At 35.3% G+C, this 16,841-nt stretch overlaps 1 protein-coding gene across 2 annotated transcripts in view; it reads right to left on the reverse strand.

Moving 5' to 3' along the window:
* LOC138699513 (uncharacterized) overlaps positions 1-15,024 on the reverse strand; it is a 33,150-nt gene extending 18,126 nt beyond the window's left edge. The window contains exons 1-3 of one of the 2 annotated variants that reach the window (XR_011332023.1): positions 14,709-15,024; positions 11,468-11,552; positions 4,114-5,022 (exon numbers count right to left, since the gene is read on the reverse strand). Coding sequence is in view for 1 of the 2 variants with exons in the window: in XM_069825454.1 (XP_069681555.1) it covers positions 11,468-11,470 (3 nt within the window). In the remaining variant the exon portion in view is untranslated. Of the gene's footprint in view, positions 1-4,113; positions 5,023-11,467; positions 11,553-14,708 lie in introns of those variants that run through there. The other variant, XM_069825454.1, reaches the window with a different exon arrangement.
* Between the last annotated feature and the right edge of the window lie 1,817 nt (positions 15,025-16,841).

Genomic DNA, 16,841 nt, shown 5'->3' on the forward strand with positions numbered 1-16,841 from the left:
ATAAAAGCTTTACGTTCAGATTTATAGGAATCACTCTGTATTAGTAGCTTAGAATGAGATTCTAAGCATACTCCTCTCTTTCAAATGACCAACATTATTACTAGTCAGATCACTAGAAAACTGATTCTGTGGAAAGTGTTGCCAACTCGATTATTAAAAATCCGCTGTGAAGCCGTGCAGAAACCGCTAAATTGCTATATTGTCAATGTAAAATTATATTATTTTGACGCTGTGAGTGTTAAAAATACCCGCTAAATCCCTATATCAGCAATACAAATTTCATAAATTTTACCCGCTAAACTAACGCCAAAAAACGCTAGATCTAGCGGGAAAACCGCTGAATTGGCAACACTGGGTGGAACAGTTAGAAAATGGTTGCGGAAGGGAAGGTGGAGAAGGAAGAGAAGGTGAAACGAAAAGGCGGAGAAACAGAAGTTGGAGAGGGAATTGAAGGCAAAGGGGAAATAGCAGGATTAGGATCCCGAGAAGATAGAAGAAAATGAGAAAAGCAGGTGTTGAAATTGAAGGAGAAATTTTGAATGTTTTAATTTCTCGAGAAAGATCTGAAATTTTCTTATCTACGTACAAAATGTCACTCAATTTAAAAGAAGCTCGGATTTTTCGAATGAATTTTTAGATTAAAAAATAATTTCATATAAATTAGTAGGCAAGCGCCGCAGCATTAGGCTTATTGTGCAACCTATTTTATATTGGAATGATTTTGAAGTCCTTAGGACTGCTCTATACGCACGTGATTCACTGCTTGGTTCCATCTTATCGATTCGGCTATAGCAACCAAGTCTGCGTCCATGTAGACACGCGCCTCATCACCCTGTTAATATGCCGTCTCTCAGATCGATGGCATCTGTTCCCAATTCACGTGCTTACATTTTGCTGAATCCTTTGAAACCTCGGGAAAAACACCAAGCAGGTAACTTTTCTCAAGCAGAATTTGAACCCGTGCCCGCTCGTTTCATAGTCAGGCTTGCTAACCACTACTCCACAGCGATGGACATAAATTAATAAATTCACATTGAGAAACTGGCATTGTAAAATAAAACAACTCCCTATTACGTTTTCGAAAAGTAAACATATTTTAGGAATATTTAAACATTTTTAACAAGTAGATAAGAAATGACGGGAACCGCCTGGAGTTAGGCTGGCTAAATGGAGGTAGGGGGTTCCATGTGACGTCACAGGGGGCGTGGCCAAAGTATTACGTCATAGTGGGCGTGGCCAAATTATTGCGTCATGGGCGGGGCTTAAGTTATGACGTCACGGAGGGGGTGGGGGGCTTAAAGTATGACGTAGGAAAAGGGCGTAACTTAAATTACGTCATAAGAGTTCAAGGTTAAAGTGTGTTGTCATGCAGGTATATAATGGCATGACAAGTTCATACATGTTTATCTCCTCAATGTGGGGGGCTTAAATTATGACGTAGGAAAGTGGCGTAACGTAATAAATGGCAATCTAAGAGTTCAAGGTTAAAGTGTGACGTAATGCATGTAATGGCATGACATGTTTATCTCCTCAATGTGGAAATTATGACGTAGGAAAGGGGCGTAACTTAAATTACGTCAAGGTTAAAGTGTGACGTGTGGGCATGTAATGGCATAACAAGTTTATCTCCTCAATGTGGGAATTATGACGTAGGAAAGGGGCGTAACTTAAATTACGTCAAGGTTAAAGTGTGACGTCATACAGGTATGATGTTTATCCCCTCAATGTGGAAATTATGACGTAAGAAAGGGGCGTAACGTCATAAATGGCAATCTAAGAGTTCAAGGTTAAAGTGTGACGTGCAGGTATGTAATAGCATGACAAGTTCATACATGTTTATCTCATCAATGTCGCTATGTGTGCTGAGTCATATCCGGCAATTGTTCTAGTTCATACATGTTTGAAAACTGCTATGTGTGCAAATATTATACATCCGGCGAAGAATTAATCTATCACACTTAAACACATACATTCTTCTAATGTAATGGTAATTTAATTGCTTGGGGAATGGGTGTTGGAATGTGGGACATAAATGGATAAAAAATTAATCTAGCACACTTGTAAATTAAACAGGATGTGGCTGAAGTGACGTTATAAATTTGTAATTGAAGTTGGAAATGGGGGAGGGGGGGAAATTTGAAATACGAACGGCATAACTTAAAGTGTGGCGTCATAAATTTTTAATTGAAGTTGGAAATGTAATAATTTGAAATGTACATGTTCATACAAGTTTGTATAGTGGGGGGGGGGGGGGATAGACAAGTTCATACATGTTTGTATATTTGAAAGTCAACGTGTCATATTACACAAATATTGCATGATGCAAATAATATGCAAGCTGTTAATTCACATCCGGTGAAGACGCAAGTGCTGAATAATGGCCAGCTATCCAATGGATGTCCTGAAACTGGTTGTACTTTAAGCCAATTGTTGAGTAATTGATAAAAAATATTAAGATTCTAATGTACTGGTAATTGAATTGATAAATAGTAATGGGAAATGGAAATTAGAATGGGGGAATTATTGATGGCGTAAATGGTTGTACTTTAAGCCAATTGACAAAAAAATTAATCTAGCACACTTGTAAATTAAACACATACATTCTTCTCATATTATTCCAATGTAATACATTTTGAGTGGTTTGTTTAGCGTATTTAATACATTATTACCAACATTAAATTCATCAGAATGTGACATTATTATGATTTAGAGCAGTAATTGTAGCAGATAAATCAATGTAGATGTATATGTTGAAATGTGTAAATATTATGCAAGCTTGCTGAATCACTTCCGGCGACGATGCAATTGCTGAGTAATGATAAAAGCATGTTCTTTAAGCACCTACAACGTGTCATATTACACAAATATTGCATGATGCAAATAATATGCAAGCTGTTAATTCACATCCGGTGAAGACGCAAGTGCTGAATAATGGCCGCCTTATTATTATTATTATTATTATTATTATTATTATTATTGCTCCAATTTAATACATTTTGAAGTAACATTTATTGGATTGATTAATAATTTAATACATTTTGAAGTAACATTTATTGGATTTATTTTAAGCTATATATTATTACCGAAGCACTTCGTAATATAGTAATTGCTTCTTCTTCTTCTCATTATTATTATTATTCGTCATAAAGAAGATTAAAGTGTGACGTTATAAATTTGTAATTGAAGTTGGAAATGGGTGAGGGCTGTTTTTAATTTGAAATACATACGTCATAACTTAAAGTGTGATGTTATAAATTTGTAATGAAGTTGGAAATGGGGGGGGGGAGGAAATTTGATAAAATTCTAATGTAATAGTAATTTAATTGATAAATAGTAATGGGTAAGGGAAATTCGCAAATGTTAATTGAAATTAGAAAGGGGGAATTATTGATGGCGTAAATGGTTGTACTTTAAGCCAATTGATAAAAAAATTAATCTAGCACACTTGTAAATTAAACACATACATTCTTCTCATATTATTCCAATGTAATACATTTTGAGTGGTTTGTTTAGCGTATTTAATACATTATTACCAACATTCAGAATGTGACATTATTATTTCATAATACAGTAATTGTAGCAGATAAATCAATGTAGATGTATATGTTGAAGTGTGCAAATATTATACAAGCTTGCTTAATCACTTCCGACGACGATGCAATTGCTGAGTAATGATAAAAATATGTTTTTGAAACATCTGCAACGTGTTATATTACACAAATATTGCATGATGCAAATAATATGCAAGCTGTTAATTGACATCCGGCGATTGTTCTCACAGCGTTTTATGTTACACAAATATTGTATTGATTACAAGTAAATAATAGCTTTCTGCTATGTGCGCAAATATTATGCAAGGTTGCTAATTTTATATCCGACGATGAAATTGCTGAGTAATGATAAAAAACATGTTTTTGATAATGACCTTGGAGGTAATATGGCTGGATGATGAGGTGAATTATTTAGAAGTGTAATGAAAGAAGTATTGCAGTTTGGAATAATTGATATTGAACAAGTTTAGACAGCAGTGGGAGGGGGGGGCAAGATGATGAATAATACGCTCGAATTTATACAACTATTACACTATCACATATTTTATAAAAGATCTTTGTCAAAAAAAATTTGGTAGTGTAATAGCAGCCATAGCGTTAATAATGTATCACAATATTCATTTTTAATTTTAATTTAGATGATACTGCATCCCCAGTCTCGGTTTGAGCTGAAGAAGAAGAAATCGCACAATTTAAATGCTCTGAGTGTAAAAAAAAAGTGACCATGATGAAGCGTGGTGAATGCTAAGCTTGATTATGAAGAATCTTTTCGGAAATAGTTTTGCACTGTGATTTCTTTTATGTCTTAACCATCCATTTCCATCTCATATAACCAAAGGGTTGGGTTCGTTTAGAGAATTAAACTATAACACTTTCCTTTCAGATATTAGTAATACTTTTCCAATATTGAGAATTGGTATATAGGATTTCAAATATTAATAATCCTTAAGAATTGGTGTATAAGTTGAGATTATTCTAAACATATATGTTACAAGAATATAACATAATTCCAGTGGTAGCTTATTGATTTGGGAAGCGGTGGATTCATTACATGTTTGTATGATAAAACCTGAGGATGATTGAGAGAATGTCAATGATTAAACTGAACCTAATCATTGGGGATGGGGATGTGCTTGGTAAAAGAAAATAGTAACAACATAAAATTATGCGTATATATTTATTCATAAAAAGAAATACAATGCATTGAGTATTGAAATATATTTTCAGTTAGTGAATCCCAATTTTGATAATGTTTTCACCAAAATTGAAGAAATTTCTTCCAAATTATACACATAACTGATGATAAATAATTTTTCCATACCCTTTGTATAAACACAACCAATAAGATGGCGCCAAGTGACGGGGTGTTTTCAGCATCCTTGCTGCAAATTGCCATGGAGACGGCGAGTTCATTTAAAATGCAGTTGTTTGTCCAAGCTTCTCGGAAACCATGTACATCATAATAGACGTTCTGAAAAAAAAAAAACGGTGTAGCATCATACATATTGTAAATTGTATAATGTCACAGAAAATAGTAACACATACTTACATTTTTAAATATATGAAAGCACTTTATACATAATCCAATAGGAAACCTTGTACATCAATGGACGTCCTGAAACAAAATAAAAATGTGTGGCATGGTACTTATTGTAAATTATATCACAGAAAAAAAGTAACACATACTTACATTTTTAAACATATGATATGAGTAAAAGCACTTTATACATAATCCAATAAGACACTTTGAACATTGTGTTCGAACAACGCTCTTACACCCCTTTTGCACACATCTCCTGCGACTTTTGAATGGGATATATTGTACCAAATGATTTATACCATCATATCGATATTCTCTACTGTTATATGTAATCGGAGAACAAGTTAGTCTCACACCCGCTTTCTTTGTGATAAACATTGCAACTGATACGAAAATCGTAATCTTGTGACATATACGTTACAACTTGTCGAAAATCGTAATCTTGTGACATATATGTTACACCTTGTCGAAAATCGTAATCTTGTGACATATATGTTACACCATGTCGAAAATCGTAATCTTGTGACATATATGTTATACCATGTCGAAAATCGTATTCTTGTTGCGATAATGCAACACCATGTCGAAAATCGTAATCTTGTGACATATATGTTACACCTTGTCGAAAATCGTAATCCTGTTGCGATAATGCAACACCATGTCGAAAATCGTAATCTTGTGACATATACGTTACACCTTGTCGAAAATCGTAATCCTGTTGCGATAATGCAACACCATGTCGAAAATCGCAATCTTGTGACATATATGTTACACCTTGTCGAAAATCGTAATCTTGTGACATATAGGTTACAAATCCTGTTGCGATAATGCAACACCATGTCGAAAATCGTAATCTTGTGACATATACGTTACACCTTGTCGAAAATCGTAATCCTGTTGCGATAATGCAACACCATGTCGAAAATCGCAATCTTGTGACATATATGTTACACCTTGTCGAAAATCGTAATCTTGTGACATATAGGTTACAACTTGTCGAAAATCGTAATCTTGTGACATATACGTTACAGCTTGTCCAAAATCATAATCTTGTGACATATACGTTACAACTTGTCGAAAATCGTAATCTTGTGACATATACGTCACAACTTGTAGAAAAACATTCTCGACATGGTGTTGCATTATCGCAACAGGATTACGATTTTCGACAAGGTGTAACGTATATGTCACAAGATTACGATTTTCGACATGGTGTTGCATTATCGCAACAGGATTACGATTTTCGACAAGGTGTAACATATATGTCACAAGATTACGATTTTCGACATGGTGTTGCATTATCGCAACAAGAATACGATTTTCGACATGGTGTAACATATATGTCACAAGATTACGATTTTCGACATGGTGTAACATATATGTCACAAGATTACGATTTTCGACAAGGTGTAACATATATGTCACAAGATTACGATTTTCGACAAGTTGTAACGTATATGTCACAAGATTACGATTTTCGTATCAGTTGCAATGTTTATCACAAAGAAAGCGGGTGTGAGACTAACTTGTTCTCCGATTACATATAACAGTAGAGAATATCGATATGATGGTATAAATCATTTGGTACAATATATCCCATTCAAAAGTCGCAGGAGATGTGTGCAAAAGGGGTGTAAGAGCGTTGTTCGAACACAATGTTCAAAGTGTCTTATTGGATTATGTATAAAGTGCTTTTACTCATATCATATGTTTAAAAATGTAAGTATGTGTTACTTTTTTTCTGTGATATAATTTACAATAAGTACCATGCCACACATTTTTATTTTGTTTCAGGACGTCCATTGATGTACAAGGTTTCCTATTGGATTATGTATAAAGTGCTTTCATATATTTAAAAATGTAAGTATGTGTTACTATTTTCTGTGACATTATACAATTTACAATATGTATGATGCTACACCGTTTTTTTTTTTTTCAGAACGTCTATTATGATGTACATGGTTTCCGAGAAGCTTGGACAAACAACTGCATTTTAAATGAACTCGCCGTCTCCATGGCAATTTGCAGCAAGGATGCTGAAAACACCCCGTCACTTGGCGCCATCTTATTGGTTGTGTTTATACAAAGGGTATGGAAAAATTATTTATCATCAGTTATGTGTATAATTTGGAAGAAATTTCTTCAATTTTGGTGAAAACATTATCAAAATTGGGATTCACTAACTGAAAATATATTTCAATACTCAATGCATTGTATTTCTTTTTATGAATAAATATATACGCATAATTTTATGTTGTTACTATTTTCTTTTACCAAGCACATCCCCATCCCCAATGATTAGGTTCAGTTTAATCATTGACATTCTCTCAATCATCCTCAGGTTTTATCATACAAACATGTAATGAATCCACCGCTTCCCAAATCAATAAGCTACCACTGGAATTATGTTATATTCTTGTAACATATATGTTTAGAATAATCTCAACTTATACACCAATTCTTAAGGATTATTAATATTTGAAATCCTATATACCAATTCTCAATATTGGAAAAGTATTACTAATATCTGAAAGGAAAGTGTTATAGTTTAATTCTCTAAACGAACCCAACCCTTTGGTTATATGAGATGGAAATGGATGGTTAAGACATAAAAGAAATTACAGTGCAAAACTATTTCCGAAAAGATTCTTCATAATCAAGCTTAGCATTCACCACGCTTCATCATGGTCACTTTTTTTTTACACTCAGAGCATTTAAATTGTGCGATTTCTTCTTCTTCAGCTCAAACCGAGACTGGGGATGCAGTATCATCTAAATTAAAATTAAAAATGAATATTGTGATACATTATTAACGCTATGGCTGCTATTACAATACCAAATTTTTTTTGACAAAGATCTTTTATAAAATATGTGATAGTGTAATAGTTGTATAAATTCGAGCGTATTATTCATCATCTTGCCCCCCCCTCCCACTGCTGTCTAAACTTGTTCAATATCAATTATTCCAAACTGCAATACTTCTTTCATTACACTTCTAAATAATTCACCTCATCATCCAGCCATATTACCTCCAAGGTCATTATCAAAAACATGTTTTTTATCATTACTCAGCAATTTCATCGTCGGATATAAAATTAGCAACCTTGCATAATATTTGCGCACATAGCAGAAAGCTATTATTTACTTGTAATCAATACAATATTTGTGTAACATAAAACGCTGTGAGAACAATCGCCGGATGTCAATTAACAGCTTGCATATTATTTGCATCATGCAATATTTGTGTAATATAACACGTTGCAGATGTTTCAAAAACATATTTTTATCATTACTCAGCAATTGCATCGTCGTCGGAAGTGATTAAGCAAGCTTGTATAATATTTGCACACTTCAACATATACATCTACATTGATTTATCTGCTACAATTACTGTATTATGAAATAATAATGTCACATTCTGAATGTTGGTAATAATGTATTAAATACGCTAAACAAACCACTCAAAATGTATTACATTGGAATAATATGAGAAGAATGTATGTGTTTAATTTACAAGTGTGCTAGATTAATTTTTTTATCAATTGGCTTAAAGTACAACCATTTACGCCATCAATAATTCCCCCTTTCTAATTTCAATTAACATTTGCGAATTTCCCTTACCCATTACTATTTATCAATTAAATTACTATTACATTAGAATTTTATCAAATTTCCTCCCCCCCCCCATTTCCAACTTCATTACAAATTTATAACATCACACTTTAAGTTATGACGTATGTATTTCAAATTAAAAACAGCCCTCACCCATTTCCAACTTCAATTACAAATTTATAACGTCACACTTTAATCTTCTTTATGACGAATAATAATAATAATGAGAAGAAGAAGAAGCAATTACTATATTACGAAGTGCTTCGGTAATAATATATAGCTTAAAATAAATCCAATAAATGTTACTTCAAAATGTATTAAATTATTAATCAATCCAATAAATGTTACTTCAAAATGTATTAAATTGGAGCAATAATAATAATAATAATAATAATAATAATAATAATAATAAGGCGGCCATTATTCAGCACTTGCGTCTTCACCGGATGTGAATTAACAGCTTGCATATTATTTGCATCATGCAATATTTGTGTAATATGACACGTTGTAGGTGCTTAAAGAACATGCTTTTATCATTACTCAGCAATTGCATCGTCGCCGGAAGTGATTCAGCAAGCTTGCATAATATTTACACATTTCAACATATACATCTACATTGATTTATCTGCTACAATTACTGCTCTAAATCATAATAATGTCACATTCTGATGAATTTAATGTTGGTAATAATGTATTAAATACGCTAAACAAACCACTCAAAATGTATTACATTGGAATAATATGAGAAGAATGTATGTGTTTAATTTACAAGTGTGCTAGATTAATTTTTTTGTCAATTGGCTTAAAGTACAACCATTTACGCCATCAATAATTCCCCCATTCTAATTTCCATTTCCCATTACTATTTATCAATTCAATTACCAGTACATTAGAATCTTAATATTTTTTATCAATTACTCAACAATTGGCTTAAAGTACAACCAGTTTCAGGACATCCATTGGATAGCTGGCCATTATTCAGCACTTGCGTCTTCACCGGATGTGAATTAACAGCTTGCATATTATTTGCATCATGCAATATTTGTGTAATATGACACGTTGACTTTCAAATATACAAACATGTATGAACTTGTCTATCCCCCCCCCCACTATACAAACTTGTATGAACATGTACATTTCAAATTATTACATTTCCAACTTCAATTAAAAATTTATGACGCCACACTTTAAGTTATGCCGTTCGTATTTCAAATTTCCCCCCCTCCCCCATTTCCAACTTCAATTACAAATTTATAACGTCACTTCAGCCACATCCTGTTTAATTTACAAGTGTGCTAGATTAATTTTTTATCCATTTATGTCCCACATTCCAACACCCATTCCCCAAGCAATTAAATTACCATTACATTAGAAGAATGTATGTGTTTAAGTGTGATAGATTAATTCTTCGCCGGATGTATAATATTTGCACACATAGCAGTTTTCAAACATGTATGAACTAGAACAATTGCCGGATATGACTCAGCACACATAGCGACATTGATGAGATAAACATGTATGAACTTGTCATGCTATTACATACCTGCACGTCACACTTTAACCTTGAACTCTTAGATTGCCATTTATGACGTTACGCCCCTTTCTTACGTCATAATTTCCACATTGAGGGGATAAACATCATACCTGTATGACGTCACACTTTAACCTTGACGTAATTTAAGTTACGCCCCTTTCCTACGTCATAATTCCCACATTGAGGAGATAAACTTGTTATGCCATTACATGCCCACACGTCACACTTTAACCTTGACGTAATTTAAGTTACGCCCCTTTCCTACGTCATAATTTCCACATTGAGGAGATAAACATGTCATGCCATTACATGCATTACGTCACACTTTAACCTTGAACTCTTAGATTGCCATTTATTACGTTACGCCACTTTCCTACGTCATAATTTAAGCCCCCCACATTGAGGAGATAAACATGTATGAACTTGTCATGCCATTATATACCTGCATGACAACACACTTTAACCTTGAACTCTTATGACGTAATTTAAGTTACGCCCTTTTCCTACGTCATACTTTAAGCCCCCCACCCCCTCCGTGACGTCATAACTTAAGCCCCGCCCATGACGCAATAATTTGGCCACGCCCACTATGACGTAATACTTTGGCCACGCCCCCTGTGACGTCACATGGAACCCCCTACCTCCATTTAGCCAGCCTAACTCCAGGCGGTTCCCGTCATTTCTTATCTACTTTAACAGTATGATGTCAAATTTATAAAACAGTTATATTACCGGTTGTTCTTTATGGTTGTGAAACTTGGACTCTCACTTTGAGAGAGGAACATAGGTTAAGGGTGTTTGAGAATAAGGTGCTTAGGAAAATATTTGGGGCTAAGAGGGATGAAGTTACAGGAGAATGGAGAAAGTTACACAACACAGAACTGCACGCATTGTATTCTTCACCTGACATAATTAGGAACATTAAATCCAGACGTTTGAGATGGGCAGGGCATGTAGCACGTATGGGCGAATCCAGAAATGCATATAGAGTGTTAGTTGGGAGGCCGGAGGGAAAAAGACCTTTAGGAAGGCAGAGACGTAGATGGGAAGATAATATTAAAATGGATTTGAGGGAGGTGGGATATGATGATAGAGAATGGATTAATCTTGCTCAGGATAGGGACTAATGGCGGGCTTATGTGAGGACGGCAATGAACCTCCGGGTTCCTTAAAAGCCAGTAAGTAAGTATGATGTCAAAAAATGAAATCATATTAAGTATAACCACTCACCATGTTGCGTTTGTTGTCTCACAGACGCTGTTACGGGATTTCCATTCTGATCATCTCATAGCCCTCGTGATATATTTTGTTATCGCTGTAGAAAATTGTCAGAAATGCTGTTAATGTGAACTAAGAATAAGTCTTATGTACAGTATTACTAAAGTTCATGAAAATTAACAAGCGATAAATATGCGACACTAATTTTTTCAATAGTCATTCATTGCAATTAAAAAAGAAATAATACCGTTGCACAGTTACCTTTCGTGAGTCCCGTAACTGTAAAATGGGGCGACCTATCAATTCATGGTGTTATTTTAAAGTGTTTATGTGAATGAGAAACTAGCAACAACTACCTGGTGTCCTCTCGTTTAAGAGTAGGGTTTTTTTAAGTGTCATAAATCTACTACAAAGGGAATTACGGTAATAACTACATCATTGAAGACGACGGGAAATGCGGGTGGTATAGATTATACAGGATAAAACAGGCATTAGTTTTAAGAACAGAATCTTTAGCTCGCGAGTAACCAAAAAGTCTGATGTACGAGTAATTTTGGTATTTGAATAACGCGTTAGCCGAAAAAAATTGTGTCTGAAATTTGAATTCTATTTATGGTAAAACTATTGGATATTGAGACGTATGAATGGTAAGATATCAACGCGAAGAACAAGCCGAAAAAATATTCCTTTGTCATTTCTTCGAAAAACGCTTCATTTGTGTAATAACCAAGCGTGGAATTTCTATGTAAATACATATTTGTTTTTTTTTTACCAACTACAGTTTAGGGGAAAACAAGGGGAAAACAATAAGGGAAGACTAGAGAACAAGAGGAATACAAGGAGAACGAGGGGAATACAAGAAGAACAACGGGAATATAAGGAAAACAAAGAGAATACACAGAAAACAAGGGAAGACTAGAGAACAAGAGGAATACAAGGAGAACGAGGGGAATACAAGAAGAACAACAGGAATATAAGGAAAACAAAGAGAATATACAGAAAACAAGGGAAGACTAGAGAACAAGAGGAATACAAGGAGAACGAGAGGAATACAAGAAGAACAACAGGAATATAAGGAAAACAAAGAGAATACACAGAAAACAAGGGAAGACTAGAGAACAAGAGGAATACGAGGAGAACGAGGGGAATACAAGAAGAACAACGGGAATATAAGGAAAACAAAGAGAATACACAGAAAACAAGGGAAGACTAGAGAACAAGAGGAATACAAGAAGAACAACGGAAATATAAGGAAAACAAAGAGAATACACAGAAAACAAGGGAAGACTAGAGAACAAGAGGAATACAAGGAGAACGAGGGGAATACAAGAAGAACAACGGGAATATAAGGAAAACAAAGAGAATATTCAGAAAACAAGGGAAGACTAGAGAACAAGAGGAATACAAGGAAAACGAGGGAATACAAGAACAAAGAGAATAAACAGAAAACAAGGGAAGACTAGAGAACAAGAGGAATACAAGGAGAACGAGGGGAATACAAGAACAACGGGAATATAAGGAAAACAAAGAGAATACACAGAAAACAAGGGAAGACTAGAGAACAAGAGGAATACAAGGAGAACGAGGGGAATACAAGAATAACAACGGGAATACAAGGAAAACAAAGAGAATACACAGAAAACAAGGGAAGACTAGAGAACAAGAGGAATACAAGGAGAACGAGGGGAATACAAGAATAACAACGGGAATACAAGGAAAACAAAGAGAATACACAGAAAACAAGGGAAGACTAGAGAACAAGAGGAATACAAGGAGAACGAGGGGAATACAAGAAGAACAACGGGAATATAAGGAAAACAAAGAGAATACACAGAAAACAAGGGAAGACTAGAGAACAAGAGGAATACAAGGAGAACGAGGGGAATACAAGAAGAACAACAGGAATATAAGGAAAACAAAGAGAATACACAGAAAACAAGGGAAGACTAGAGAACAAGAGGAATACAAGGAGAACGAGGGGAATACAAGAAGAACAACGGGAATATAAGGAAAACAAAGAGAATACACAGAAAACAAGGGAAGACTAGAGAACAAGAGGAATACAAGGAGAACGAGGGGAATACAAGAAGAACAACGGGAATATAAGGAAAACAAAGAGAATACACAGAAAACAAGGGAAGACTAGAGAACAAGAGGAATACAAGGAGAACGAGGGGAATACAAGAAGAACAACGGGAATATAAGGAAAACAAAGAGAATACACAGAAAACAAGGGAAGACTAGAGAACAAGAGGAATACAAGGAGAACGAGGGGAATACAAGAACAAAGAGAATACACAGAAAACAAGGGAAGACTAGAGAACAAGAGGAATACAAGGAGAACGAGGGGAATACAAGAACAACGGGAATATAAGGAAAACAAAGAGAATACACAGAAAACAAGGGAAGACTAGAGAACAAGAGGAATACAAGGAGAACGAGGGGAATACAAGAACAAAGAGAATACACAGAAAACAAGGGAAGACTAGAGAACAAGAGGAATACAAGGAGAACGAGGGGAATACAAGAACAACGGGAATATAAGGAAAACAAAGAGAATACACAGAAAACAAGGGAAGACTAGAGAACAAGAGGAATACAAGGAGAACGAGGGGAATACAAGAATAACGGGAATATAAGGAAAACAAAGAGAATACACAGAAAACAAGGGAAGACTAGAGAACAAGAGGAATACAAGGAGAACGAGGGGAATACAAGGAGGACAAGGGGACTACAAGGAGTGCAAGGGGACTACAAGGAGTACAAGGGACTATAAAGAGTACAAGATAAAACAAAGATAACACGGAGAACAAGGGAAAACAAGGAGAACAAGGGACTACAAGGAGTACAAGGGACTATAAGGAGTACAAGGGAAAACAACGAGAACACAGAAAAACAAGAACAAGAAAAAACGAGAACAAGGGAAAATACAAGAAAACAAGGCAAATACAAAGAAAATAAGGGGAGGACAAAGAAAAGAAGGAGAAGGCAAGGAAAACAAGGAGAATACAAGTAGAACAAGGGAATACAAAGAGAAGCCGCAGTTATACGTAAAGATATGCAGTAGCTATGCAGCTGTCGACTTTTTATATTTACCTGCTGTGGAAATAGTGTGCGTTTGGGTGGAAGGTTTCGATATAAGCTCATTTATAATTCTCTTGTAAGGGATGAATAGAAATTACTGTAAACGATTGCACAGTATGGGACTCAAATTAGTATTTACAGTGATTTTAGTCAGTGAAAATGTACTTACATTCTTTATACTGTGTTGATTTATAAACTTTCCACTATGATTACAGCCATATCACTACTTCTACGTACAACTGGTAACTCAAGAATACTAACACGCAGGCCTGGCCGGATTCGTATCCTGTGGTTTCTCAGATCTGGCTTTCTTATCTCAACATGTTACGCACAGAGTGATAAGAACTGCTCACAAAGCATCCGCAAACAGTTTGTTTAAATGACAGAGCAAAATGGTCTCAAAAGTAAAAACTCCTATAATTTATATACAGTATTAGTTACTGTAAAACGGTGTGATGAACGTGGACATTTTACACCCAGTTTTGCAGATTTTAATATCATCATCATCATCATCATCCTTCACGAATTAGGCCTCTGTAGACCTGTTTCGGCCCCACCTAGCAGTCTTCTAAAAGGTCTTCCTGGTCGACGATGTCCTCTAGGTTTATACTGCATCATAATTTTTGGGATTCTTGAATTTTCCATTCTTCTTACATGATCTAGCCAATTGAATTTGTATCTGCTGATTTTTTCTTCTACTGACTCTACTTCTAATTGTTCTAAAATTTCTTCATTCCTTTTTCGATCTAAAAGAGTATAATCCTGCCGTCCTCCTCAAAAATTTCATTTCCGTTGCTTTGATTCTGTTCATGTCTTTTTTCTTTAATGTCCAAATCTCGCTTCCGTATAAAAGGGAGGGTAATGCTAGTGTATTATATATTTTTATTATTGTAGATTTTTGTACTAATTTAGCTTTTAATGTATTGTTTATTATTCCTAGAATTTGTGTAAATTTGGTAATATATTAGGCCTAATAGTATCTCCAGAGACAGTTCACTGTACTCGAACTCAGGTCCCTCCAACTGCGGTCCACTGCACTCGAACTCAGGTCCCTCCAACTGCGGTCCACTGCACTCGAACTCAGGCCTTCGGATGCTGACGCAGATGCGGACGCACACTCGAGTCGAACTCCGGTACACAAGACTGGCTTGCTTGCTCTGGCTTTCTCACTGACTGGCTGACTAATCAACTGAAAACTGGAAAACTCTGCTCTAGTTCGCTGGCGCTTCCTCTTTTATAGCAAAATCATAGTTGCGAGAAATTTCTACAGGTGTGTAGAGAATTATCGCGATATCTCCACTTCGACGGACTTCTGGAATAGTTGGGAAGGTCGTTCCACATTCACTGCGTTAAGTAGCAGCTGCGCGCGCAGCCTCCCCTCGCGTGTAGGCTCCTTTCCCCTTTCCCCGTGAAGCCCGCGCGATATGCTCTCTCGCGGGACGCTGGTCGTGAGTTCGAATCTCACGTCGCTGTCACAATATATGTAAGCAGATAGGTCGACCTTATAGGCTTTGACGTTAACAACTTTTGTCAGGTTTACTACGCTGCCATTTAGTTGTTACATAAGGAGTCACGTCATAATTCCCATTTGAATTGCATTAGCGACTGTACTGCCATCTCGTGTTCGTTTACGGCGGACGGGTGGCGATCCTGGCGGTTGTTCTCTTCAAAGTTCTGCCGATTTTAACATAGCGATGAGTTATCTGTTACATATATGATCTAGGATTCCATCAATTCCTGTTGCTTTCCCACTCTTCATTTCCTTAAGCGCAAACTCAACTTCTTCTCTTAAACCTCGTTCACACTTTAATTATTGAAATAATTTTAATTTTGCTGAACAAATGTAACTCTTCGCTCTGTAAAGAAATCTTAAAATGTTGCATTTGTTCGATCTAATTTCTGCACATTTAGAGGACAGAACTACAATTTTTTCAATAATGTATTATCAACAGTAATCTCACTAGACGTTTTGATTTATCTAGAGAAAATCAAAACTCGAGTGGGATTTAATTGACTATTACACGATTAGAAGAAAGTCTACAAAGATTAAAAGTAACGAAGTACTCCAATACAATAAAATATTAACTGACTTACGAAAATACAACTGTCTTCAAATGTATTATTGTACCATCTCAACATTACAAATATTACGCTAGATGCATGCTAGATGGCAGTAGTGAGTTACAGTTGCATTCCACTTCAATTATCCGAATCCCATTAATCAACGTCACTTGACAGATGATTTTCAATAAATCTTAATATTAAACAATCTCTGATACGTGACTATCCATAATATCATATA

The sequence above is a fragment of the Periplaneta americana genome, chromosome 5, assembly GCF_040183065.1.
Source record: "Periplaneta americana isolate PAMFEO1 chromosome 5, P.americana_PAMFEO1_priV1, whole genome shotgun sequence".
Taxonomy (NCBI): domain Eukaryota; kingdom Metazoa; phylum Arthropoda; class Insecta; order Blattodea; family Blattidae; genus Periplaneta; species Periplaneta americana.